The sequence below is a fragment of the Aulonocara sp. 'chitande type north' Nkhata Bay genome, linkage group LG15 (assembly GCF_057382095.1).
Source record: "Aulonocara sp. 'chitande type north' Nkhata Bay isolate Kocher_YH1m ecotype deep benthic linkage group LG15, A_spYH_male_GT1.1, whole genome shotgun sequence".
Classification (NCBI taxonomy): Eukaryota; Metazoa; Chordata; class Actinopteri; order Cichliformes; family Cichlidae; genus Aulonocara; species Aulonocara sp. 'chitande type north' Nkhata Bay.
In genome coordinates this window covers 41,001,595-41,028,434 of record NC_141358.1, presented here as the reverse complement: position 1 = coordinate 41,028,434, position 26,840 = coordinate 41,001,595, and the positions used below count along the sequence as shown (strand labels likewise).

The following is a 26,840-nucleotide window of genomic DNA, read 5'->3' as shown; positions in this document are numbered from 1 at the left end:
ACATACAGTCATATTGAATTCAATTCAATTTTATTTATATAGCGCCAAATCACAACAATATTGCAGACACATATGTAAGAAAACATTATCTGAAGTTAATTTTAAAAAGATGTATTAATACATTTTACAAGATCTGGGTCTCATCTGTGTCACACTACACATGCGTGTCATGTGTGTCACAAATGATCATTCTTAGGAATACCATGGATTTTTATTTTAAAAGGTACCTATTGTAAATTAATGTATTTAAAATAGTTTCAAACCAAATTCACTAAAGCGATGAACAAATTTCAAACAAATCACTGCTACAGTTTCATGTTCAAAACATGAAGTTGTGGGGCTGAAATGCGCTTTGTGTAATGCCCGTTTAGACCACAAGGTGGTGCAGTGACTCAGTAACCTTGAACCAGGCAAGTCAACAAAACAAACACTTAAATGAGACCTTTTATGTTGCTATTACCTGGCATCATAAAAAGCACAGACCGCTTAGGAAAACCATGTGCTGAGGTGTGAGTGCTCTAATATTTAACATTTATGGTTCAGTACCCGCTGAGAGGTTTGTGCCATTTTTCTTGTTTGAGTTATTAATATAATTTGATTTTTACTACAGTTATGCAGCAGCTGGAACCTGGCAGGGCCTGGTGACTGCAATAAAATAAAAACGGCACAGAAAAAACTACTTTGTGAACGCGCTGTTTCCTACAAACACCGGGGTGAACGGTGCCGTCAAGCTGTGGCCCAATAATGCAAATTTCGTGCTGTACGCGGGTTTTAATGCAAATTTGGTGGATCCTGTGAAGCCTGTTAGCGCCATTATTGATTTATTTATTCATTCATTTAATAATTATTATTTATTTCCCGGTCTCGAGTACAGTTTTGGTATTTGGGACGTCACAGCCTTCGAAAGAAACAAAATACAACATTTTCCCGTTTCACAGTAAAGTCTTTATAGAGATGTCCAGCAATGAATCTACTGAAGTCTTTCCAAAATGTTCCAGTGTATGAACAGATCCAGAGGTGCTGCACAGTCTCAGGATGGCTTCCACAAAATCCACAGCTCACATTTATGTCCCTTTTGAACTTTGTCATGTAATGATTAGCAGGATAAAATTTATGCAATATTTTAAATGAGACTTCCTTCACTTTATTCGTTACCAGATACTTGTTAGGAATTGTCCATACTCTTTTCCAGTTAATGTCACTGACAAAGAAATTCCAATAAGAGACCACATGTGGGAAAGTTAGAGATTCTGTCTGGAACAAAGCACGAATATTCTTATTACTTTTACTGTGGTTTGTTAGACAGATTCTTCCTATGTGTGAATCTAAAGGGTTGGGGAGAGAAACAGATGATATGCAAGGTTGAACACTCCAATGGACCAATCAGCATGCATTAGAAGAAGATTGACGTTTTAATGGCCCAAATCTGCTTCCGTGTAGGAAAACTAAAGAATACGAGTCTTGTGTTATTTACCTTTTCGTCGACTACTGTTATTGTATGTGTGTAAGGTGTCTTAAAGCAAGAAAACAATTATAATTTTCGCTGTTTAGCGCCATTGAGTTTACCTCCCGAGCGCCCTCTGCTGTGCCAACGGCTGAACTGCCGTAAGTAATAGTGGGGCGGCTCTTGGTCCACCATTTAAAAAAAAACTACAGTGGTTTAGAAACAGTGACCGACAAATATAAAAATGACGTGTCGCTCAAAACTTCCTGTTTGGGGAAGTCGTGGTGACTTCAAAGAAACCCGCTGCTACGAAAGTTTTCGGAGACTTTTCCAAATGTCCCTAAATGATCCACATATGACTGAGCTGTCAGTGGAAACCAGGAAATTAAAGCTTTTCCTGAGTCCCTCCTCCTCTGTCTCATGTAATAGCTTGTTTGCTTAAAGATCAGCGCACAGGGGATTAAAACCGCATCGATCACTCGAAACAGATCTACCGGATCAATAACTCGGTGAGTGACTGAGCGACATGGATGCGAGCTGCCGGGACTGGATGTCAGCCTTGCCTGAAGAGCTGTGGGACGTTCCTCTCACACACCTGGCCATTCCAGGTACATTCGCACATTTAGGATTCCTCGTGAATTTATAGACGCACAGCGCAGCCAACAGTCGTGTAATTGTCGTATTTCTGTGTTTAAATATGTTGACAGTCACCTGAAGTTTTAAGGCGCTTTAAACACAAAAATATCAAAAGCATCAGTGTTACAATTTTCTACCAATGGAAAATCACTAAATACGTTTACTTAATATTGAAGTAATACCTGGTAATACTTTATGTCAGTACTATTTATTCTACTTTACATGTGTACTTCAACACTAGACTTTTCCTTCCACTAACGTATTTCACAACTACTTTATATTTTTATTATTTATATGCAGTGTAAGAAATGTGTTATCTCTGTGGTTTAAAACTCTGCATATTCACAGACAGATTTGTTTTTTTGGCTGTGTGCAAACCAGACCACATTTCCCCTGTTTTGGCTACTTCACACTGGCTGCAGCGCGTCATAGGTTTCATTGTTTGTTTTTAAGTCACTGGATGGGTTAGCCCTGCCTCACCTTTCTGGTTTTTAAACTATGCACACTCCCAAAAGATCATTGCTGTCAGCTGGCTGGATGCTTCTGGCCTTTACTGAGAAACAGATTAAGGTGTAGAGGACATCGGACCTTTGTTGTAGCGACACTGAACAGTTGACCTCACCAACCACCACCACCGACATCTTCAAACCCTGTTTGAAAAATCATTTTCATGTGAAGCTGAGCCGTTTTGCTTGTGTTGTTTGTTATTCTTTTAGTTTTACAAAACTGAAAGAATGGACTCGATGTGTGAAGTTAGACCTGGTCACCCTGACCTTTGGGGCTCCCCTCTCACTGGGAACATTGTTTTTTGTTTTAATTTAATTACATTTCTCTGATATTATTTTGATATTTTCACTCACAAATACAACATTTACATACATATTTTACACTCTGGTATTGTTACTTTCACTGAAGTAAATGATCTTCTTTTACCACTGGACAACAATTCAGACTGGGATTGTTACAGTTACACAAAACAGTCATGATCACACACAGACACAGTAAACAACAAAGTCAACATTTATCAGATAAACAAGCAAGTAAGAATTTTTTTTGAAGCAACTTGCGCCACAAACCAGTTTCTTTACTTTTAAAATGTGTTCCTGTAGGAAGCCACGATGCCATGAGTTACTGCCTGGACATAAACTCCCCGTTGGTCAGGGCTGAGTCGGACTTTTTCCGGCTCCTGGATGGAGTTTTTAGCTGCTTCACAAGGCCGGCCATTTTTAGATGGGCCACCACACAGGTAGGCACTGAAAATACAACCACTGCGCTGTCACTATGTCGGCAAAGGTGTGAGGACAACTGAGAAGTCAGTGCCATGGGTGCTGAGACGAGACGGTCCCAAGTTTAAACAGGTTGTTTGGTCTTCTTAATATACTTATTTTAAAAAGTTGTTGGCTGCAGACAGAAAGACTGTAAGTTGATGATAGAAAGCAAAAATGAGAAGAAATACATTTAAACACTCCACATGTGAGTAGTCATGTGATCCAGTGTTGCTGTACAAATATTGATTGTAGTACAAAATGCTGTTTATATGCCAAAAAAGTTCTTAACTAGTCAGTGTGCTTTGCAAATGTATTTACAGACCAGGGCTCAGGAGCCAAGGTCTAAAAAAGCTAATCAAGAAAACAGAAAAAGTGCAGCGATACTGTTTTTCACAGTTACTGCTGCTGTAGGAAATAAAAGGCCACGTGCCTGCCAGGTGCGAGCTAATCAAATGAACTTTATCAACTGAGCATCAGCATGCGTGAGTATCTCTGTAAAAGCAGAAGTTGTGACAGTTTCCTGGCCTGGAACATGCAGGTGTGTGTTGACAAGTGTTGACAGATTATTCCCACGTTAAAAACATGCAAAACAGCTGCCAACAGCTGGACATCCCTTCAAATTTCCGTCAGTGTCAAACCCTGCAATGTTCAGAGAAACGACAGAAAGCCCAAGAGCTGCATCTCACACTCAACAGGCCTCAGTTAGCATGTTAATCGTTAAAGTTCAGGATAACAAATTAGAAAAAGGCTGAAGGCTGTTTGGGAGGAGAAACCTTCTCTCTTATAAGAACATGGCAAAGCTGCATCTGAACAATCCACAAGATTTCTGGATCAGCGTCCTTAGGAGACCAAAGCGGAGATATTTGGTCATCATGCCAACTGTCAGGCACGGTGCTGGACATCTAGAGAAAAAGAACTATTGATTAAAAATATATCATTTGTATCTAAACGCAAATGATAAATCGTTTAAACTGGTTATGATGTAGAAAATGAGTGTTAAATAAAGTACTTTGCATGTGGTTGAAACAGGTAAGCTGGATGGAACCATGTAGAGTAAACCGAAATTAGTCAGTCGAAAAAATGTTTGAAATGAATGCACGCAAAAATGGGAGGTGGTGTTGATGACGAGGTCATTGAATCCAGGACTGGTTTCAGTGACGCCTCCATCAGGAAATCATGTTGACCTCTTTCCTGTCAGGATAAAACCATTGAAGAACAGCTTTCAATGGGGATTCGGTACTTTGACCTTCGTGTTGCACACAAACCAAACGACTCGTCCAGCGACTTGTACTTCACACACGTCATATACACTCATGTGACCGTACTGGTGAGTTTAGCACTTTCACCTGACAGTTAGTGTTATTAGAAAAAACAAATCACTACTGCACAATTTTTTTCAAAGTTCAAGGTTCTGCTGCACCTGAATAGATCTCATTTCTATTGGATTATATTATTTTGAGATGCAACAGAAAGTCTTTTAAACAATATTAGCATTTACCAGCTGGTACAGATTTTATCAGTTTTTGCTGGAGTTCTTTGTATGTCAGTTTATTTAGAGGTGGAGATTTCTACAAAGAGCTTAAAGGGTTCGGTTTATTTTTAAAAGCGTAAGTCTGGCTCCTCTGGTAGTTACAGTGAGTATCCTATTTAACAGGAAACACTTGAGTCTGTTGCTGCTTGGCTCGAGGCTCACCCGAAGGAGATCGTTATCCTCGCTTGCAGCCATTTTGAAGGAATGGATGACAAATGCCACGAATCGTTCATTTGGTCCCTGAAGAAACTGTTTGGCTCTAAGCTGTGTCCCCAGAAGGTGAGCTTGTCTCTCTGCACAGGTGATTTATGGTACAAAAAATGTCTGGTGCACCGGGACTTAAGAGTGGCCCGCTGGTCCTCCACAGGAATCGGCGCTGACCTTGCGGAGTCTGTGGGCGTCGGGTTACCAGGTCATCCTCTCCTATGAATGCCAGCTTGCAGTGAGACATCAGGAGCTGTGGCCTCCCGTCCCTTACTGGTGGGCCAACCAGCGCAGAGCACATGGAGTCATGACTTACTTGGACTGGCACAAAGACCTGGGACGTCCAGGTGAGTTTGGACTGTAGAGATTAGATATGTATGCGCGTCAGTGGCTAAAAACTCCGTTTTCTCTCCTCAGAGGGCTTCTTTGTGTCCGGCCTGAACCTGACAGCTGACAGATATTACATCACCAAGAACCAGAAGGAATCCCTGCGGACGCTCACCTACAGCAACTGGGAGTATTTGAGGACATGGCTTGAGGAACAGAGTCCCGGATCAGACGCCGGGAGCCTCAACATCATCGCGGGAGACTTTGTGGGTTCACTGCCGCTCTGCTCTGCCGTGATTGCACTGAACCAAAAACTTTGCCGGAAGAACTCCAGACGGATGAAAAAGCATTATTAGCCACACCAAACCTCATTTCCTGTGTTCCTCGGTGTCTCACAGTTTACGTGAATTTTTGTCTCCACTAAGACTTGAAAGAACTGTAACTTCTGTCTGCCTCAACATCAACTCATGAGGGCATTTTATGCTTATTACAACCTTTTTATTCCTATACTCGACTAGAGTGGCTTCGTGAAACCCTCAGTTTACCATAAAAACAAGCTGTTTTAGCCCCTCCCCCTTTAGCCAACTTTCTTCGGACTTGCTGCCAGTCGCAAGCAGAAGGTTTTCACAGCAGGTGTGTGTAGAAAGAGATGAAACTCTGAAACTGAGCATTTAGAGCCATCTGAAGTTTGCCTTTTATCTCTCGTGGGTCATTTGTGCATCTGAATCTTTGTGCAATCTGAGTTTTTACAAGAAAACATTGTAACAGATTTGTATCATTATATATTTTAACATACTGTACAGTAAAAGCAGTCTTTTCTTTAACTGAGGTACAGTCCATTTTTACTTCTGCTATCTCGCCCTTCCTCCCCTCTCATCTGCTTCCAAACAGCTTCTTGTAGCGCCCATGAGCAGCGGTGCTGATGATGACCTTGACAACGGCCGAACCTTCGTCTGCATCCACCTGCACGTCCTGAACGGTGGCCTCTTTGTACAGCCAGCTGTGGAAAAGCATACACATGTTACCACACGTGCTCCATTGATCCAAATGATACGCTGACACAGACAATCCCACCTTAGCTGAGGAGAGCTCAGGTTAACTTTGAGATCTAAAATTTGTTTCCCCGTAGCCTTTAAGATCTCCTCCTCCACTGCTTCCTTCAGCTGTTCCAAGCCCCTCCCCTCCAGGGCTGATATAGGCAGAGCAGCGAGCTCTGCAGACTCGTAACTGAGAGACAACCATAACAAAACAGGTCAGAAATATGATGTCAGCCATAATACCAATAATAACGTAGTACATTATAAGCAGGTCCTGATGGAAGTTACTGTATATATGTGCTGATGACAGTGGTAGGTGAGCTGGTTTTTGCCCTTACTTGGTGAGGAGATCAGTTTTATTGTGGACCTCTATCATGGAGTTCATCAGCCTGTCGGGCATTTGCAGGTTCTTCAGGACATTCAGCACGTTCACCTTCTGACTCGCTGTCTCTGGATGGCTGATGTCTCTAACATGAATCAGAAGATCCTGAAATGATGAGAAACACAACCACAGTCTCCCGTTTTAAAATGTGCAACTTTACAGCAGTTAGAAGACTGTCAGGAGTTTTCCTGTAATGCAACTCAGGTCAGAATAAATGACACTCAGACAGGTTTGCAGGTTTAACGTGCACACGGGTGAGAGCTCAAACGGAGACTCACACTCCGCAGCAGTTGCCACCCTTTATTTATACTCAAGCATGTTTGCGTCACAGTCACATGCAAGAAGAGATAACATATAACGATCACAGACCCATGAGTGGAAGAGATAACATACAAAGGTAGAGACTTTATGCTGAGCTTTGCACAGTGTAACTTCTCTAGTACAAAGAGCAAACACATCTAGAGAACCTCAAATGAAATGTACTTCTATACATAAACATAATAAAATCTTTCAACAAAGACGTTAAAAGTTGGCTTGGCCCCTACAGTTTTTATTCAGGGGTGAATTTAAATTTAATTAAAGCTTACGATGGTGTGGCTGCTTCGACTGCCACGAACAGTTAACCAAAGTCACACAAGCGCACCAAACCTGGACAACAGACAAGTGGAAACACATGGCTTGATGTCGGCCGCGACATTCAGAGGTTAGGGACAGAATTTGGTACGAACAAAATGAAAGCAGCATCCTTTCCTGTATCAACAGCCCGAACTGTTTCATTTTTTATTGTTTACGCCAAGTTTAGATTTTTATGTTGGATCGCTAAAATGTTTTTCACACCTCGTTTTAGTTCTTAGTTTTACTCCTGCAGCGAGTGTGTGATAAACCTCGGTTTGCTACGTACCGAATGCTTAATATCTTCCAGGGTGGCAGCGAATGAATCGATGAGCTGGTGGGGCAGCTGGGACAGGAAGCCGATGGTGTCCACATACAGAACGGTCATGTGACTCGGCAGCTGGCCAGCATGGACGGTAACGTCCAGTGTGGCAAAAAGCTGGTTTCTGGGCTGGAGGCCGGTGTCCCCCGTCAGAGCTTTGATCAAAGTCGTTTTTCCTGGACAGATGAAATCAGAAGAAACGTGTCACTGTTGGGGATGCTGTAACATTTAACACTTTATATGAAAACAATCTGCTTTTTTACTGGTCTTCTACGTTTCCAGCCTCTCACCACAGTTGGTATATCCCAACACTGAGACGACGGGGAACTCCCTGTGTCTGCGCTGAGATCGCAGGAGGTGCCTCTTTTTCCGAAGTCTTTCCAGCGCCAAGCGGATCTTTATCTCCCGCTCTTTCAACAGCCTCTGCTGGATCTCGTACAGCGTCTCTCCTGAAAGGACCAGAGACTTTATATCATCATTTCCCAGCAGTACGGCTTTCTGCTCATCACTGATACAAATATCTGGCCGGGAAACACAGCCACCGTAGGAGCGCCTAATGCTCACTTCCTATTTTGCAAATAGACTGTATATAAAAGATGGACTTAGCCACCATGATGTTACAAAGTGGTCGATAAGATTGATTGTAAAGCCAATTGTGTTTGAAGCTGAAGCTCAAACCAGACCTGACGCCCCCTGCTGGCTGTTAGAAAGACTGCAAATTATGGGAATAAGATGCATGCCTCAATAATGGCACGAACATATAACTGTATCAGATCCAAATTGAAGAAAACTGATCATATATTATTAAAATTGTCCCGGCATGGTTTGTGAAGCAGAAGGTAGCTCCATGGTGTAGTGGTTACCACCTTACATGTGACAGCTCCTCGGTCTGGGAGCAGATGCACAGCCAGCCTCAGGGGTATAAAATTTAGATTTAGATTAAAAAGCTATTAGAGTTTATTATACTATTAGAGATTAGAGTTATTTTAATTAACTGGAAACAATATAAAATAAGTTATTTCAATGTGGGTAATTGGTGTAAGGGCTTTATGGATTCAGAACCAGATATTATGTCCATGATTTATATACAGTATTGGTAACAACCAATCAAAAAGAGACATCTATACACACAGGTAGACTCGTTTCCACTGTGGATGCTGCATCACCTGATCCGCCAATGTATCTCGATCCTCCGCCCTGTTGATCCAAGTTTGCCATTTCATTTTTCAGCCGTGATCTGCCATTAACGTACCAAATGTGACTTAACACTGATAGGAAGGCATCATCATAACAGACTGAAACATTTTACAAGCCACCCACAGGTAGCAGTGTAAGGTACCTTAACAGAGGGATCTCTGCCAGTGAGATCTGAAGCTTGGCTTCTTTGGTTCTGGCGTTGCAGCGGAAAATGTGGAGGACTACTGAGTATCTGTCAAACACTTTGACCCCCCAGACTTCCTCAAAGTCCCTCTAAACAGAAATGAGTAAGAAAAATAAAGAAGAAGAAAAAGAATCATCAACAAAAGAAACCTTTCATCCAACACAGCCAGAGTTTTCAGACATGCTCACCTCAGACAAAGGAGTCAGACGCTCAACATTGACGAACACAGCAGTGATTCCTGCTGTTTGCCTGATCCTCTCTGCAGGGAAACAGCAGGTAATTCACATGTAAGCAGCACTTGGTCTAGACCTTCTGATTCACCGGAGTGGATCATACCTGTGAGAGTCTGGAAGTTCCCTTTCCCAAATATCCTCTTCTTCTCTGGAGTCTTGGTGGAGAGGATCATCTTGTCCACCACAGTCCAGTTCTCCAAGGTGTTCACAAGCCCCTCAGCCTCGGCCATCATCAGCTCAGCTGCAAATGTAACGGTGCAAACTTGTGATAATCTCCACTGGTGTATCTTTGTTCTTGGAGAGCAATCATAGCTCAGGATAATTGCCTTAAAACTGCTCTCACTGCAGCCTGCCAGACTTTCTTCTTCTTGGCTGCCTCTCACAAACAGAAGCTTTAAACAGCACATGGGTGGAGCTCTAGCAGTGTTTAATATGACACCTACATTAGTCAGAAAATAAGGAAAAACATACATTTAAATCTACTTTTTCCATCTGGCTCATCTGAGCATGTGTGTGCTGTTACCTGTAGTCAGATGCTGTTTCCTGCTTCCCCACTTCACATCTGGGTGGACGATGAACACCCTGTGCTGTTCCTCTCCGATGCCTGCAGGAATCTGCTGCTGGAACAGCTCCTCCACCTCGCTGTCCTCCAAGAAATCTTCATCCTCGCCCTCCTCATGAAACCCGTTGCTGCTGCCGAGGTCATCTGTGCTCTTCGGCCTGAACGCGGAGAGCCCAAATGCCCTGGTCTGCAGGCTAGTTGCCCCTCTCTGCCGCTGACAGGTGTTGACTGCATGTGCGTGATCAGGTGTATGCAGCAGTCTGCAGGTGGCTCGTGCCCCTACCTGACAGCTCCTCGTGCAGGATCGCTGCAGGACGGGCATCCACGAGCTAATCCTCCTCAGGGCTGTCAGGAAGCTCATCAAACCCTGAAGTTCACACAACGTGGATCACCGCAGGTCACACACGCGCGCTGCTGACGTCGTTCTTCTACAGGCTCACCTGTAGAGATCACACTTCCTGTTTGGTTTAGAAAACATAATTTATCTCAATAAATATACAAAAAGTTGGACTATGACTGATTATGAGCGAAAGGACACCAGGATCAGCCCGTGAGTAGCTGTGTTTTGAGTTTCGTGGGGCTTTTGGGTTTTTTGGTCCCCGCGTTTTGCCTTCCAGTTAGCATTTCCTCCATGAGTTCGCACTAAACGACAAATTTACCGTCAGTAAAGGATTTTAAGCTAAACAGAGACACCTGAATGGGATAAAACCTCATTTACATTTAAGATTATTCGCTTGAAAAATAGCGCAATAAGATTTTTTTTGATCCAGTCTGGAAGAAAACGTTTCCTGGAAGACTAAACCCGGGGATGTGAGTATGACTTATCAGTATTTCCTGTTTGCGTCATTTCCTCTGTAGTTATGTTTCCACAATTTTCTAAAACACAGCTGATTGTCAAAATAAGAGTTTAAGGTTATTTAAAAACACAGGTTTAATATTTATATTCAGTGTTTTTAGGTATGCTGATTTCACTCACAATATTGTGATTTATTCCGCCCCCTAAAACGTTACTGCGCAACATCGATTTAACTTTCACTTAGTTTGAGTTCATATATATATATGTGGGGCCTGGGAGCTTGAGGGTCCTGAGCAGTATGTTAGCTGTTCCTAGGACTGCGCTCTTCTGGACAGAGATCTCCGATGTTGTTCCCAGGATCTGCTGGAGCGAATGGAGTTCCCATTCGCCTGCGGGATCCCCACCCAGATAGCAAGGAAACATTGAAACAATGTTGAGTCAATATCAGGCTGTGTCATTGAATCAACGTTGAAGTGTGACGTTGACCTAACGTCACTCTTGCACCCTTTTTTAACGTTGAAACAACGTCAGGTTTTGATGTTGAATCAATGTTGAAACCTGACGTTGATTCAACGTTATATTTTCTAATACTGCTGACATTGAAACAATGTCAGATTCTGATATTGAAACACTGTTGAGCTATGGTGTTGATTTTCCACCTCTTTCGCATATTTGCTTTTTATTAAAACAACAGTTAAATCATGACTGGAAATCTACCTTTCTTTATAGGTATTTTAACCAATACTAAACTACTGCATGTTTCCATCAATACTTCAACCACCTAAACACATAATTGTACTTATTCCTTAAATTGGACACCCTTTATAAAAAAAACCAAATGTCTCACAATGTGTCATGTCAATATTAATATCCTAAAATAAGAAAGCATTGCATGTGATGTAACAGAGAAAAAAAATAAACAAAAAAAGGTCAATAGGCATGTTTCGTTTGCTAAATACTTTATTAAAAGACAGTTTCTGATTTACGTTTATATGATTCACAGAAGTTTGTAATTTTTTGCATGATGTGCGTCCTGCACTACCCAAACGATCTGGGGCGTATCGGAGCCATTTCTGCACTGCTTGTGCAAAGACTAACTCGGACATAGAGTTTGCCCCTAACTGCTGCGTCAGGCTCCAATCAAGGCAAAGCGTCTCACCTATAGACACGTTTTAAGAGATGGAATTAGCGTGTCTCATGTCTTAAATGTGTATGCAAGTGCTTGTGTGTTTAATCAACAGGCCGTTGTTATGTATTTAAATCACATCTGACAGCTATTACACTTTATAGTTACAAAGTGTACATAACCTTTATATACTTACCATTGCCTTATTTGCCTCTTGTGATTGAAGAGCTGGCTCTGCATTGTTTAGCTCCTCAATGTTGTGCAAGGGCAAATCCAGAGGCAGTACCCCAGCATCTACCGATTCATTGCAGCCGGTATTGCGGATGGCTCTGACCTCCTCACGGAGTTCGTTAACAGCTCTCGTCAGGTCTGACAGAAAAAGATAATTTTTTTTAAGTATTTAAGAATACAGACAACTTATCAAAAGTTTCCTTGTGTCACACACAGATATGTACAAAGACACTAGACAGTATTTTATTACCTGGTATTTTCACTCGAGGGGCCCGGGGAAACCATTTCTTTGTGGGCTGCTCATCCTCTGAGTCACTATATGTGTACAGGGGATTTGGTCTAAAGAAAAAAAGTTGAAAACGGTCATAAGTAATTACAAATGTGCTTTTGGAATATTTTTTCCTAAAGTTACAGTTTGATTTATAACAACACACACAGGAAACGGAGATGTGCAAGAAGGTACAGTATACAAGGAATTTTTGAATTGCACAAGTGTATACGGCTTTGCATTTATAAAAAGTTTACAAGCTTCCACTTTTTGGACTATATTATGTGGTGATATTGCAGTAAGGAAGCACCACAGATATGTATAAAAGACAAGATCATAAATTCTTAGCAATCAAAGATGTGTTTGTGAAATAAAAACAGTTTTACTTGTGCTTTCTTTTATGACTGGTCTGAGTTTCAGCTTCGGACTGAAGGTCAGACATATCACAGTGTTCACTTAGATATTTCTGAAGACTGCGTTCTGCTTCGTGAAATGTGTCTGGAAGTACAAACACAATGTATGACATAAATTAGGACACGAAAAACTTGTTATTGTTACATTTATACAACACCAATCCAGATGATACCCACCATGGCTTATTAGAAGTCGGACTGGTGCATAGGTGAGCCATGTTGCACCAGGATGAACTCTCCTCTTTACTGCGTCGTGGATCCTGAATGTGTCTCACGGAGGATATGGAGGCCATGACAATTTCTCCCCATTTATCCATGAACTAGGGACTATTTCTGTACCACCAGTGCTAAACTGCACAATGCACCAGTCTTTCATTTGTATCTTTTTTTTAATTTGGAGTCCTTTTTTGCCCTGTCTAGGATAAACAGGAAACAGATAATTACAATATATTTCATAGTCACTACAAAACTTGATCTATTGATTGAACTAAATAATAAATAATAGCTTAAAATGTATATAGGCAACAATTACAAGCAAACCCGTATATGTAAGCATTTAAACACTGAAGATAATAAAATTAACAGTATTTTGTCTAAGTCTGCCATTGTAGGAATTCATGGCACCGAGACAAAAACTTGGCGCACAGTGTGGCATCAAAATAGGCGCACACCTTTGACGCTGCGTTTTCTCCGTCTTCCTCGTCCACACGTAAATGCTAAACGCAGTTTACGTGCGGACAAAAGGTGCAAACGCAAGGTAGGTGAGCGTGCAGCGTAAAGTTTGAATTGAGTGCGAATCGACGCGGGTGCTCTCCAATCATTAAAAGTAACAAAGTCATTGAACACATTTATACAGTTACCTTTACGTTTATCAATCATATATCACAGATTTACAATTTTTTGTAGTACTATGCTAAAAAGCAACTACAGAGCGAAAGTCTGGGTCAAGCGCCGAGGCGACGGCAAGAACAAAGGAACCCTCGAAGCGTTAAAGCTAGCTTTGTAAGGGAATATAACGGAAAAGTATGAAACGAAAATGTTTTCTTTGTTGATAGACTTTGTTTGCAGTGCAATTTATTTGTTGCCGGATTGTAAGATGAAAGTAGACACAATTTCGGGCTCCCACATTTTATCCGAAACTTTACATTAACAAGTTTTTTTTTTTTTTTTTTTTACTGTTATCCAAATGCAACCGTGGAAATAACGAATAGAACAAAAGTCATTCATTCTTACCTTACACTAATCGTGGTGCAGGCCAGTGCAGTGCATGAACTGATGCCTTCTCCGGTCAATTCCGCTGAGAGTAAATCTAAATCTGTTGTTTCAACATTGGTTTTGTGTTGACATTTCAATCCTGACGATTCTGATGGTTCAGATGGAAAATCAACATCTGTTCAATGTCTCCTTGCTATCTGGGCAGGTACTTGTAACTGTCCTCTATGTCTGCAATGTTGCCTCCTGGTAGTTCAATCCCCTCAGTTCTGACTACCTTCCCTCTCTTTGTTACCATCCGACTACACTTCTCCAGTCCGAACGACATTCCAATGTCATTGCTGTATAGCCTGGTAGTGTGGATCAGTGAATCGCTGTCTCGTTCACTCTTGGCATACAGCTTGATGTCATCCATGTACAGGAGGTGGCTGACAACTGCTCCGTTCCGTAGTCGGTATCCGTAGCCAGTCTTGTTAATGATCTCACTGAGGGGGTTCAGGCCTATGCAGAACAGCAGTGGGGACAGAGCATCTCCTTGGTAGATCCCGCACTTGATGGTGACTTGTGCTATGGGCTTGGAGTTGGCCTCCAGTGTTGCCACATCCCCATTGAGTTCCTGATGAAGGCTCTTAGGGTCCTGTTGATCTTATATAGTTCTAGGCATTCCAGTATCCAGCTGTGGAGCATTGAGTCATAGGCCTTCTTGTAATCAATCCAGGCAGTGCACAGGTTGGTCAGTCTGGTCTTGCAGTCTCGGCTGACTGCTTGGTCTACCAGTAGCTGGTGTTTTGCGCCTCGGGTATTTTTGCCCATCCCTTTCTGTGCCCCGCTCATGTATTGATCCATGTGCCTGTTCATCTTAGCCGATATGATGCCTGACAGGAGCTTCCATGTAGTACTGAGGCAGGTTATTGGTCGGTAGTTGGAGGGGACCGGTCCCTTCTTGGGGTCCTTGGGGATCAGGACCGTCCGGCCTTCAGTTAGCCATTCCGGGTGTCTCTCGTTAACTAGCAGCTGGTTCATTTGTGCTGCCAGACGCTCGTGGAGTGCAGTCAGCTTCTTTAGCCAGTAGGCGTGAACCATGTCGGGCCCTGGTGCTGTCCAACTCTTCATACTGGAGACCCTTTCTTGGATGTCTGCCACTGTGATGGTTACTGGACCCTGTTTGGGGAGGTCATTATGGTCTGCCCTCAGATCCACTAGCCACTGAGCATTGCCGTTATGGGTTGCGTCCTTCTCCCATATGCTCTTCCAGTATTGTTCTGCCTCCAGCCTTGGTGGTGCTGTTCTCATATTGTTCCCTTGTCACTGAGAGTACACCTTGGAACAGCTGGTTTATTCTCCTGCCTTCTATCTCTCTGGTGTACCTCCTCAAGCGGCTGGCCAAGGCTGTGAGTCATTGCTTGGCAGTTTCCAAGGAATCAGGTATGGAGAGCTTCCTGTACTTCTTAGGCACCTTCCTCATCGCGCCTTTCTGCAACTCCGATAGTTGGCTAACCTCCCTCCGTGCTACATTGATCTCAGCCTTGGAGGGTACTGCTCCTTGTGGCTGTTCAACTTGTAGCCAAGCATCTCACTGATCCCTGCTGCCGTATTGTAGTTACCTTCATGATATATATATATATATATATATATATATATATATATATATATATATATATATATATATATATATATCATGAAGGTAGCTTCATTTTCATTTTATTTCAGATTTCATCCTATACTGCTGTATATATATGTATATGTTTATAGTATGGACAGTATAAATGATTCTTGCACAATAACAACTGAAGAAAACTGTATTAATAAAATAATAAACTGAAAGATCAAATTGGGTATATGAAAGTGAGATAATAACAATAATGCTTCACTCAGAATGTACATTTCATTTGTTGATGTTTTTAAAGTTTTGTTTCTCTAATTGCATTTAATTTGAAATACTTTCACTGCACTATGAGATTTTTAAAATAAAATATGAAATCATGTATTTTCCCAATAAAATCACAAAGCTTCTAAAAACACAGCAGCAGTTATATACTGTCGTTTACAGATTAAAGTGACAGACGGTATGTTAGAACAAACAGCAGGCTTTACACTTTCATTTAGGCAAAATGGTGTTACCAGGATTTTTTGTTTTGCAATGGAGTTGAAGTGAAGTGTAAAAATAAATAAAGTGTAGAAAATTGGTTCAAAAAAATTGCCGGGCTCATTTAAAACCATTTGCCTTAATTATGGATATTTTACATGAAAAATTATGTTGCACAAATATTTTATACTGATTATCTGTTTTAAGTGATAAAACAAGTATTTAGACTCTTTACTGAAGTAAAAGTCGTAAATAATGGCACAAGTAAAGTAAAAGTCATTATGTAAACTCATAAAAATGACTAATTTTTGTATTTATCACGTTTTTTGGGTTTTTTTTAACTGCTTGGATACTGCTGATACTTTCTTTGATAATTAAACAAAAAAACTTTTATTTTGAAATTTCCTAAACAATAAACAAAGATTTTAAATAAAAGGTACGAAGTACAAAGTGCAATATTTCCATCCAAAGTAGTAGAAGTACAGAGGAGAACAGAAATAAAACAAAGATAGATCTGTTTAAATAAATTAAAAGTAAATTAAAACTTCATAAGTAAACTTAGTATATTAAGTAAGTACTTTCATCCAGTGGGGTTGAATAACACTCAAAGTAATCTACTGGCACAAGTATTAAAATGAGACAAGTTTCAGAATAATGTTTTTGATTAGCTAATAACTGTGTGTAGATTAACGTGTCCATCACGTTCAGTTAGCAGAAAATGAAAGTAAACTACAAGTACCTTAGAACCGAGTACAGTACTTAAGTAATGACTACTTTTACTTTTATGATACTCTCCGTTTCACAGTCGCGATCAGGTGAAAGAATGAAACACAAACTCGTTGTGTTTCCTCTGGATGAAACGAACGTAACCGCAATAACAGGAAGTTTGATTGTAGCTTCTTCTCCAGATGCTGTGAATGAGTCACAGAGTCAGATGTCATCACGTTTCGTGTCGTATGTTTGGGTGTGTGTTACCTGACATGAAACTGCTGACAGAAACTAACCGTCCTCGAGATTTATGCTTGATTTTTTATTTTTCTACTTTATGTTTTATTTTTAAATCCTTCAGCGGTATTTTTGCACGTTTTTAACTCAGAAAAGACGCGAGAAAGAGAGAGAGAGCCAGAGAGGCAGCGAGAGCAGGTATGGCACAACAGGCCGCCGCATGACTGACATTAATGAGGTCGGAGGTGTACGCGGGGTTGGAACGAGCAGAGGACGAGGAAGTGAAGTTTGACTTTTGAATTACGCAGAAATGAGCGAGTTTTGTTTTTCCAAGCTGAAGAGAAAAACGTCTGTTGATAGATTTTCTAGTTTTTGTGCGCAGATGCGCCCAAATCCGGAGACGCCGGTGGCACTTTTACGCGCAGGACTTCTGTTGAGTTTATTTAGTTTGCGCGCCTGTTTGGGTAAGATGCCTGACTGTCTGCAGATCACACGGTGACATAATGACAGTAAATAGCGTGTCTCCTTTTTGTGTGCAGATGACAGTTGTGTTCTGGGGATCGTGGGACGGCCAATGTCTCTGCCTTGCGTTCTCCCTGAGTTAGTCAACTCCGAGAATGTCACCATTGAGTGGATGAGAGACAGTGAGTTGGTACTCAGGTCGGTATGGAAGCCCGATGGAAGTGTGGAGACATGGAGCAATAACAGAGTCGCAGTCCCAGCTGACGCTCCTCTGACTGGAAACGTGTCTTTAAACCTGCCAGCGGTTCGTCCCGTTGAAGACCAAATGTCTTACAGCCTTTTCATGGTGTTAGGGAAGAATCAGAGCGCCAGGCTGTGCACCACATGCCTCAGGACAGCAGGTAAGTCCCGCGGGATTCAGGGGGAAGCAGAAGAAGGATATTTAGAAGTCCAGTCTCTGGTGGTTGGTGGCAGCCATGGCTGTAAATTTTGTCGGAATGAGGACACATTAAAAGCCGTAAATTTTAAGCACGAGACACTTATTTTTTGTATTTTAGGGATTTTTTAATTAACAAAATTGAACGTTTTCTAGATGTGTTTGTGACCAAAGTCTCTGTATTCATGCACAGACACAACATTCAGGTTCCAGTTCAATATACGTTGCAATATAATGCAGTGAGTGTTTTCTTTTAACTTTGCACCAACACAGTTACAGACATTATTTATTCTTCTTCCCTCTTTGCCTGAGTCCAGATGGGAGTCAGAGTTTAAAGAGTTCTGAATATAATATAAGGTCACGTTTGTTGCTTGTTTGCACCTGTTTACATCACTGGTAGATGATCTTATCATATAAACACCTGAATTGTAACAGTTCAGATGTGTTTCAGCAAAACTCCTGCACATTTATAACATGCCACACGTGTCTGTAATGATTTGTAGGTACCATGTAGTTAGAAGACTATAAAAAACAATAAACTGCTGCATGAAAACATTCACAATCATATTGTGGGAGTGTTGGAGGCATTGTTTCCATGATGAGTAATGTCTTAATGCTTTCTCTAATCCCTCAGCTTCTTTCATGTAATTACTGGAGGAAAAGAGATTCTAAATATTACTAAATATAGAATCAACACATGTTTGCAGCCAGTTTCAGCACCCCAAAGCTGGAGAAGGAAGAGGCAGTGCAGGGCGATGAGAAGGTCTTCCTGTGTCACTCCACTGGAGGTTATCCCACACCTGCAGTGTACTGGCTCATCAACGACAGCGAGGAGCCCCCCGCAGGGTCGGTGAGGACTCAGATGACATCACTCCCAGACAATCTCTACAACATCACCAGCCACTTGACCCTCAACATTTCCCACGACTCCATTGTGTCGTGCATCATTGATAACCAATCTATGAACCAAACCGTGATGTCAACCTGTAAGTGCAGTCATTAGTGTTCAGACACAGCAGCACGATTCTCCTTATCTGTGAAACTCATAGTTAAGCAAATTCTGCTATCAGCTGGTTCCCTGTACTGGGTAATGTCACGTGTCTGACTGGTTTGATATTAATTAACATTAGCAAACCAGTCCAGTTTTTATCATCTTTGAATTTTTGAAAGCTCTAGTTTAACATGTAAAGACAGACAGTTTTGTGTTTTGTTTTTTAAATCTTATCACTTTCGGATCAATCAGTTAATCAATCAGTCAAAAATTTTAAAAGTCACCTTGACGATGTACATCTTTTAAATACAGTTTATGGATTTGGACTCTTTGGATTTTAAATCTTCTTCTTTAGTGTTTTTTTATTGCAGGTTTTTTTTTGGAGTCAGGTGTTATTTATTTATTTACACTTTATTTATTGGCCTTGGCTCCATGGCACACTGAAAACATTTTTACTATTGTTTTTTCCTGATGATTGCTCAGATGGAGTGGAGGCCAGGCCTGTGACGACTCGAGCATCGTCGGCCATGTGGATGTTCAGCACAGGTCTGTGTGTGGTGGTTGGGATCATGGTGATAGCTGGAGTGGTGTATCAGATCCACCTGGACAAAATAAACAAGAGGAAGAAGGAAGAGCACAAACAACAATGGAGAGGTAAGCAGATCAATGTGTTTGTTTATCAGTGAATTTAATAGAAAATAGTGCAAATAGTTAAATCAAATATTTGCAGCCTTTGCCGTTAGACTGGAACCTGTGGAGTTGTTTTTTTTTTGGTGGACTTTATGGAGAAATTATGGAAATTATGTTTTTGCTACTGGGAAAAATGCCCTGATAAGAGGCTCTTAGCTTCTATTTTTATATGAGTCTGGATGAATGTTTGAGCATGCTGTCATGCTGCAAAGCAAATCTGTGCCTCCTTTAATAGAGCTGTAAGACGTGTGCCTGAGATCACAGCATTAGGAACGTCTTCTGTAAGACGTCACACAGAGCTGGATGTAGAAAATCACACCTGACATCAAGTGTTTAGAGCAGTTTATTTATTTATACATAAACTCAATGTGCTTAATGATAAACACATAAAAACCTGTGAAGGTTTAAAATACCTTAAGGCAGTGAAAACTTCAAAATAAAACTTTACAGAAAAACTACAGTGTTGAGCGCGGCACAGTGATGCGGTGATTAGCACCTCATAGCAAGGTCGTGGGTTAAAATCCCACCTGGGGCCTTTCTTTGTGGAGTTCATGTGTGGGTTCTCTCAGAGTACTCTGGCTTCCCCCCACAGTCCAAAGACATGCAGTTAATGGGATCAGGTTAACTGGTGATTCTAAACTGACCGTGACGTCTGTGTGTTCCCTGCCTTTCACCCTATGTCAGCTGGGATTGGCTCCAGCCCTCCGTGACCCTGAATTGGATAACAGAAAGAAAATGGATGAGTGATGAGCTGCTGAATGGCAGCCTGTGTGAACACAAAAGCTTTTGAGTTTTGATCTAAGGGCATCTTGCTGTACTGGGGCCCAAACCATTGAGTTTTATGAACTATTAAAAGGAATTTTAAAGGGAAGTTTATACTGTGGTGGGAGCCAATGAAGTGTCTGTACTGTACTGGAGTAAAATGCAATTTGAAAGAGCTCATTGTTAAGCTGATGATTTGGAGACCCTGGAGCAGTCTGAAGTCTGAGCTTTTCCCTCAGCAATCACTTGTATGCAAGCTGACCTCACTGTATAAAACCTGTTTAATATGAGCATCCACCACTTTTAAAAGTATTTATATGGCACATAACAAGAGAAAGTATAACAGAGCTGTCAGGTTGTTTGTTGTGCTTTTGTAACTTGTTTATTTGTCACCATCAGGATACAAAAGACGGTATCAATTCAGGTTGGAAGACGAGTTGATGAACCAGGAACAAAGGGAGACGGATGTTTGAGCCTGACGGTCACTTAAAAAACTGAAGCCACAGAGCACTGATGTGTAAATATGTTTGTTGTAATTACCATTTAAATACAGTTTTTAAAATACTGTACAAGAACAATTCTTGGTGGTTGTTTTTAGTTTTTTTTTTTTAACCTATTTGAAGATTTAATAAAGACTTCCAAAATGACACCAAGCCCTCTTTTACTTCATAGATCTATAAGGCGTACGAGAGGTGAATTCATATTTCTTTCACAGTAGAAGAAAGCTGCATTGGATTTCAGGTTTGTTTTTTATTCTTGAGCACTGATTCAGAAACAAAGAAAGCTCTGAAAACAAACAAGCGGCCAGTCTTCCCATTCATCTGTAACCAGAAATGATAAATGAGTCACTGCTCATCAAAAAGCTTTTAACTAGATCTGCACTGGATACAAAAGTCACAGCTTTTAATGCAAAGTTTCTTCATTCAAGTTATCTTAAAACAGCCAATCAGCGACTGTCCAGCTGATTCTCATGTTTCCCTCTGCTGGACAGTGAGACAGCGAGCTGCTGCAGGCCTGCTTCTCTCTTCAATCCACTTTAACAAGAATCACATGGATGAGACTTTACAGGATCCTTTTGGCTCGATTTGAAGAGCTGGACCCGAGGTTCAGAGTTCAGCTCGAGCCTTCCTGCACTGACGTCACCGCGTAGAGGTCGTCCCGACGCTGAGATGTGATCGGGATCTGCTGCCGGATGTCGGCCAAATACTGCAGGTCTGAAAACACGCGACACATTTAGAGAGAAGACACAATCACAGCAACGGCAGAGTAAACACGAGCACTGTGCAGTAACTGCTGCTGTGCCAGACTGAAATGCTTTCTCTGTTTTACATTGTCAGGTCTTCATTTTTTAGTATTATTCTGTAGAGGAAATCATTAAAGCAGTGAACTAAAACTTCTTCTCAGAGCAGAAATTCATTTTTCCACTTTCCTCACCAGCTGATCAAAGATTACATAACTGTAAATGACTTTCACATTCCACAGAGACAAGCAGACTTCTGCTTTTCCTCACCGATGTCGGCATAAATAACAGCTTCCTCTGGTCCAGCCTTGGAAATGACTTCCCCCCTGTAACAACAGAATTATTCACAAATCAGCACAAGAAACGCTCCTTTAAACTTCCTCACAGTTGATATTTTCTTATTTCATGTTTACAAAAAAGTATTGAATAATTTATTCTATGTTATAAGAGCTAGTTGTTGTTTTTTATTTTACATTCATATAGATTCCCTGCAGGAAACACATTAAAACTTTAAATGCTAATGCAGTGTTAAGCTTTAAGTTTCATCTGTTTTGTACGGTCATGACGTAAGCCGTCGATTCTTCACAGGCAGGCAGGGACGTGTCGCTGGACACTTTTCAGCTGACGACACTTTCAGAGTTGATGAGTAACTCTTCAGACCTCTTGGTGACACTCACTCGACGTCAGCAGCTGATGCCCGTAGAACAGGTTAAGATAACAAACTGCTCCCAGCACACAACCTCCGCTTAAAGAAACACGTCTGTTCCTCAGACAGACAAACAAAACCCACACATGACAGCAGCGGAGCTGCAGGAAGGTTCAGGTAACACGACGGGGTGGAGTCATCAGAAAGAAACTAAACACCTGGAAAAGCCAAAATTCCCAGATGAACTTTAAAGCTCTTTGGTCGCGCCTGCCAACGTGAAATATTCCCTCAAGCCGTTTGTGTAGCAGCCAAGATCCAAATCAAAAAACCACCGTGGGCTATTTAACCTGCCTCCTGTTACCCGAGTTACACTTTACATGGTGTGCATGGCATCCGAACAATAAACGGCTCAGCGTAGGAAGGCTTCACTGGATTTAAACCTTGTGACAAAGTTTTTAAAGCTCATGAAATACAAAGTTACAATGAATTTGCGTCTGAAAAAAGCTGCTTTTCAAGTTTGTCTACTGTTCCTACTGGAGTTCCTCAGCTTACCCAGAGACGGCAGTGAGATAAACTCTGACAACAGCTTGCTGATTCTACATCTGTACTCCACCCCAACTGCTCTACATTGTTAAAACCCTGAATTCTTCTACTTTTACGGCCTCAAGTTGTCCCTCTGAAAACTTTAACCGCCTTATCACGCCCTGCATTTTTGATCTTATTTTCTTACCACGGGTTCACGACGGTGCTGTGACCCCAGGCCACGTAGGAGGCAGCTTCATCTCTGGCAGGTGATGCTGTGGCCACATACACCTGATTATCAAGCGCCCTGCATAAAGAGACATTAAAATGATTCGTTGCAGATTTAAACAGCAGCAGATCTCAGTTTGTAGTCACTGAGCTCTCGTCATGCTGCGTTTATTATTCAGCTTGTGTTCATTCAGGCGTTCTTGTGCCTTATAAGTAACATGTCTGGTTAACGAAAGCTCAACCCTCAGATCAGATATGTGGCTGAAAGATGACTCTAACATGTCTGCAGTAAATTATTCTTTTGGGAGTGGGTGACTATGACCCTCAGTCTGACCTCCCCCTCTGCAGGAGCTCCCAGTGGGCGGGGCCTGTGGTCATGTTGAAGGCTCCGGGGTAAACCAGCAGCTGACAGCCTGAGGACAAAAGCGCAGTCCAATCAGCTCTGGGACATCACAGGAAAACAAAATCTAAACACTCCTTTCAGACGCTTACCCTTCCTGCTGTAGAGCTGGGCGAGCTCCGCGAACCTCATGTCATAGCAGATCCCAACACCCACTTTGCAGAACGCTGCAGGAGGAACACATCAGATCAATGTATGCTCATCCAGACTGCGAGGCAGAAAGCCAGAGTCTGCGGCTGTCGCTCACGTGTGTCAAACAGCGATAAACTGCTCCCCGGGCTCAGCGTCTCAGATTCCTGGAAGCGGATTTTTCCGGGAACGTCGATGTCAAACAAGTGAATCTTAGAGGAGGAAAGAAAAAAGATGAAGAGGATTCATCTCTGCAACTGACCACACACTGTATATGACCCACACATACCTTCCTGTGTTTAAGAATCATCTCTCCATCAGGGCCAAACACTGTACAGGTGTTGTACAACTTCCCACCATCCTCCTCGGGAATGGATCCTGTGGATGATGACGAGTCGTAAGAGCTTAAAAACTCCAGAGGTTTCAAATGAAAAGGCTCTTGGACGAGAGAGACGGATGTCATCACAAACATAAAGAAGGTTCAGTTAAGACCCCAATGACCTGGACAACTGGAAACCTACATCGACATAATGAAAAGTAGTTTGAACTGAACTTGGATTTAAAGTTATCCCAATCTTCTTAAACGATGACCACGCTTGGGTGGCAAGTGGCCCTGTTACGATCATTACCATCTCCATGTGTTTATCCTCTGACAGAGACACATGAAAGAGACACGACAACCAAAGAAATAAATCTTTGGGAGAATTCTGTAAAACCTCGTCACCTGCTGTACTTTGCACCCAGCATGACGACGGAGAAAACTTTCAACTCAATGCTTAAAAAAAAACAGGACTTCAACAGGTCAGATCGCCTTTTCTATTTTTATACTGTCCGTGGTGAAGCCCATCAGTCCATCCTCTGCCTGAGACCAGCGCCTCCCCTCTCCTTTCTTCTGATTGGCCACCTCTTGGAAACAGAAGGTTTGAACAGCAGAGATCAGTCTTTGTGACATCGTACTCATCCAAGAGTTAAAAAAAAAGTCTTAAACCTGAGGTTTTATCTCATAGGATTACTTGCACATACACCGACCTCGTGAAACGAAACCTTGAGCTTGTTAGTGCGATGGATCTGTTAAAAAGGTTTCTGATGGAACACTTAGAGGATAAAACACGGTAGAGTGCAAGCAGCAGAGCAGCTGTTTTCCAGGAGTTAAACATGCAAAGTTCTCACTATTTTTCCTACAGTTTACCCAGAAACAGATTACATTTTCCACATCGTCTTGACAACCCACAGCAGGAAACACAGTGGAGTTATATATCAACTCTACTACTGGTGAGCTTTTAACTCTGAGGATCTAACACCACAGCGTGATACACACAACTCTTACTGTAGCTGAACTACATGAAGCATCATCAGCTCCTTTACAGTAACATTAGAAGGGAACTTTAATGTACTCTATGTAATAGCTTTAAATCCACGGGTGCTTTCACACCTCCCACCAGATACACCTCGTTCTCCTTTGCTGCCTCCGACAGCACCTGGGTGGATTCTCCTGGGATGTTCTCGGCATATCTGGAGAAGAAGCTGGTCCCATATGGAGAATTGAAGCATTCCTGTGTTAACGACAGGGAGATCATAAGCTCATAGGGTAAATCTGAGCAGTCCAAAAAGGCAGGTCATCTGAGGGTCCTGTGCTGGGAACTTTTTAGAAATATTTCATTCCTGCACTAACGGATGTCCAGAAAAGGGAACAAACAGTTCATAAAAACACAAAGACGACACCGCGTTAATGGTAAAGCGCCGTCCTCTCAGGGGACACGTCTTTTAAATAAAATCTACAGCTGTATTTGTCCCCGGACACTGGCTTGTTTAGTTGGTTGTATTTTAAAATAAGCACTTCAGACTGCTGACAAGCAGCCGTGAGGCGCCCTTCCTCCTCCTCACCGGTAGCAGCACCACTTTGCTGCCCTGTCCTGCAGCCTCCCTCACCAGCCTCCGGGCTCTGCTCAGGTTGTCTGCTTTGACGCTGCTCACCTGCAGCTGAACCACCGCCAGACGGAACTCTGAGGAAACAAACACGGAACTTCAGCGAGTGACGGAGAGCCGCAGGCTTCAAAACCGCGCTCAGCGATTTAACATTAAACTGCGAAACACGGAGACCTCTGTACTTACTGGACATGACTTTGGCTAAAGTAGACATGTACACACAGGACTATCTGCTCACTACACCGCGCCACAGTCCGGTCATGTGATTCCGGGTGGCGGATTGGTTTTCAAAATAAGAGACCTTCTTGATTTAACATAAAAAAAATAAATAAAGAGTACTAAAAAATATTGACTGTTTTGAAATCGAAAGTGTTATTTTTAGGTGAGTTGACAATATAAATTTAAGCTTATGAAAAACTGAGGTCGTTAAACGTGAAGATTTAAGGCGGTGTAACGTCACAGGGGGTGGGTCGATTCAGCACAAGATCGTCATTATTATTCACTTTTCTGGTTAATAAACAATAAAAATGATGTAAGGATCTCAGTGGCTCTGCTCAGTAATAACGTTCCTAAATATAACATGTATTTCCAAGTAAAAAAAATAAAAAATAAGATGAACTAGCATTAATGAACCTCAGCGATTAAAAAATAGGGGGATTACTCAGGGTACACAAATAGTGTCAAACCTTCCACTGCAGAGAGAATAGCTAAGCTATATATAGGAAAGGAAAAACAAAAATATTCAAAAGGAGGACTGTGACCCTGTTTGAAGTATATAAAGGATTAAGATTTTTAAATGTTTTTTCTCTGGACATAAAACAAATAAGTTGCTTTTTGCTTGCTTCTTGTTTTTTGCTTATTTGACTAATATGATAAACTAAGAAAAATATATTTTGCAGAATAATACTAAAGTAAATGAAGAAAAAATTAGTGTGGGCCATGATTAAAACCACAATTAATTTTGTTCAGGTTTTGAATAATTTTTAGTCAAAGATTTAAACAGCAAAAAAAATTAGGATGAGAAATTTTCCTCCAGGTTGTTAGAACAGCTGCCTCCTACGTGGCATGGGGTCATACCACCCACCCCTGCTGTCTTACTGACTTACCAACGTCTTACAAAGTCAGCACAGGCAGGACTCACGGAGAAAGGTAATTTAGTATACATGCTTACAAACTTTTAATGTTTCATTGTACTTGTACTTTAAGTAATTTCACATTACATTACCTTCTACTTCTATTGGACAATATTTTCAATGCAAATAACGTACTTTCTACTTGATACTGTTCATCTTAAGGCTGTAGTTTAATATTTTATTTTGCAATACTTTTGTTAAAGCCTTGAATTAAGGCTGAGAGTTTCACTTCAATCACATCTTGTTTACAATCCACTTT

At 41.6% G+C, this 26,840-nt stretch overlaps 4 protein-coding genes across 6 annotated transcripts; 2 read left to right on the top strand and 2 right to left on the bottom strand.

Moving 5' to 3' along the window:
- The first annotated feature begins 1,668 nt into the window (after window positions 1-1,668).
- On the top strand, window positions 1,669-6,234 carry plcxd1.2 (phospholipase C, X domain containing 1, tandem duplicate 2). Of its 2 annotated transcripts, XM_086263464.1 has the most exons (6): window positions 1,669-2,052; window positions 3,190-3,326; window positions 4,547-4,675; window positions 5,003-5,158; window positions 5,247-5,430; window positions 5,501-6,234. In XM_086263464.1, exons 1-6 carry the CDS (start codon window positions 1,971-1,973, stop codon window positions 5,764-5,766), a joined length of 954 nt encoding a protein of 317 aa, XP_086119590.1. In that variant the 5' UTR covers window positions 1,669-1,970; the 3' UTR covers window positions 5,767-6,234. The 2 variants fall into 2 exon arrangements, with proteins under 2 accessions (XP_086119590.1, XP_086119591.1); XM_086263465.1 differs by lacking the exon at window positions 4,547-4,675 and having other exon boundaries at window positions 1,670-2,052.
- gtpbp6 (GTP binding protein 6) lies at window positions 2,829-10,709 on the bottom strand. Its single transcript, XM_086263461.1, has 10 exons — window positions 9,901-10,709; window positions 9,481-9,618; window positions 9,333-9,403; window positions 9,103-9,233; window positions 8,930-9,000; window positions 8,054-8,212; window positions 7,731-7,939; window positions 6,786-6,934; window positions 6,485-6,637; window positions 2,829-6,410 (listed from the first exon to the last, which is right to left on the bottom strand). Exons 1-10 carry the CDS (start codon window positions 10,298-10,300, stop codon window positions 6,284-6,286), a joined length of 1,608 nt encoding a protein of 535 aa, XP_086119587.1. The 5' UTR covers window positions 10,301-10,709; the 3' UTR covers window positions 2,829-6,283.
- Window positions 10,710-17,028: 6,319 nt separating this feature from the next.
- Window positions 17,029-22,095, top strand: LOC147313708 (T-lymphocyte activation antigen CD80-like). Of its 2 annotated transcripts, none has more exons than XM_086263463.1 (5): window positions 17,029-17,214; window positions 17,556-17,879; window positions 18,622-18,900; window positions 19,389-19,559; window positions 20,757-22,095. In XM_086263463.1, the coding sequence occupies exons 2-5, from the start codon at window positions 17,591-17,593 to the stop codon at window positions 20,828-20,830; spliced, it is 813 nt and encodes a 270-aa protein (XP_086119589.1). In that variant the 5' UTR covers window positions 17,029-17,214; window positions 17,556-17,590; the 3' UTR covers window positions 20,831-22,095. The 2 variants fall into 2 exon arrangements, with proteins under 2 accessions (XP_086119589.1, XP_086119588.1); XM_086263462.1 differs by having other exon boundaries at window positions 17,029-17,480; window positions 20,757-22,090.
- On the bottom strand, window positions 20,736-25,752 carry nit2 (nitrilase family, member 2). Its single transcript, XM_086263468.1, has 10 exons — window positions 25,635-25,752; window positions 25,407-25,525; window positions 24,955-25,075; window positions 23,812-23,900; window positions 23,641-23,734; window positions 23,486-23,560; window positions 23,328-23,406; window positions 22,974-23,072; window positions 21,868-21,923; window positions 20,736-21,571 (listed from the first exon to the last, which is right to left on the bottom strand). The coding sequence occupies exons 1-10, from the start codon at window positions 25,660-25,662 to the stop codon at window positions 21,471-21,473; spliced, it is 861 nt and encodes a 286-aa protein (XP_086119594.1). The 5' UTR covers window positions 25,663-25,752; the 3' UTR covers window positions 20,736-21,470.
- Between the last annotated feature and the right edge of the window lie 1,088 nt (window positions 25,753-26,840).